The 871-nt window shown below is 48.0% G+C and overlaps 1 protein-coding gene across 1 annotated transcript in view; it reads left to right on the forward strand.

Annotated features, from left to right (window-relative positions):
* The window catches only part of LOC111957566 (protein patched homolog 1-like), an 87,562-nt gene that overhangs the window by 7,195 nt on the left and 79,496 nt on the right, over positions 1-871 (forward strand). Inside the window, 2 exon segments of the mRNA XM_070437089.1 lie at positions 58-189; positions 327-539. Coding sequence (XP_070293190.1) covers positions 58-189; positions 327-539 — 345 coding nt within the window.

Below are 871 nucleotides of genomic sequence, written 5' to 3' on the forward strand. Positions count from 1 at the left end.
TCTCTCTCTCTCTCTCTCTCCCCGTCCTCTCTCTCTCTCTCTCTCTCCCCCCCCCAGGCAGTAAAGCAGAGTGTAGCAGCCAACTCGTCTCAGAAAGTGCTGACGTTTACCACCACCACTCTGGAAGACATCCTCAAGTCTTTCTCTGATGTCAGCATCATACGAGTGGCCAGCGGCTACCTGCTCATGGTGAGACTGACAACACGCACCTGGGGCTCAACACACTTAATCAACTATACCTCTGTGTGTGTGTGCAAGTGTGTGTGTAAGTGTGTGTGTAAGCATGTGTGTGTGAACATTAACATGCTCTCTCTCTCTCTGTGTAGTTGGCCTATGCGTGTCTGACCATGCTACGCTGGGACTGTGCTAAGTCTCAGGGAGCTGTCGGACTGGCTGGTGTCCTCTTGGTGGCGCTGTCTGTGGCTGCAGGCCTGGGGCTCTGCTCTCTGTTGGGCATATCCTTCAACGCTGCCACCACACAGGTAGCACACACACACACACACATGCACACGCACTCACACAACATACAACACACACAACACACACACACACACACACACACATGTGACATACATGAAATGAGTTGCAAAATGAATAGGAAATATAGTCAAGACGTTGACAAGGTTATAAATAATGATTTTTAATTGKAATAATAATTGTYTCCTTCAAACTTTGCTTTTGTCAAAGAATCTTCCATTTGCAACATTTACAGCCTTGCAGACCTTTGGCATTCTTGTTGTCAATTTGTTGAGGTAATCTGAAGAGATTTCACCCCATGCTTCCTGAAGCACCTCCCACAAGTTGGATTGGCCTGATGGGCACTTCTTACGTACCAAACGGTCAAGCTGCTCCCACAACAGCTCAATAGGGT

The sequence above is a fragment of the Salvelinus sp. IW2-2015 genome, linkage group LG33 (assembly GCF_002910315.2).
Source record: "Salvelinus sp. IW2-2015 linkage group LG33, ASM291031v2, whole genome shotgun sequence".
In the NCBI taxonomy this organism is placed as follows: domain Eukaryota; kingdom Metazoa; phylum Chordata; class Actinopteri; order Salmoniformes; family Salmonidae; genus Salvelinus; species Salvelinus sp. IW2-2015.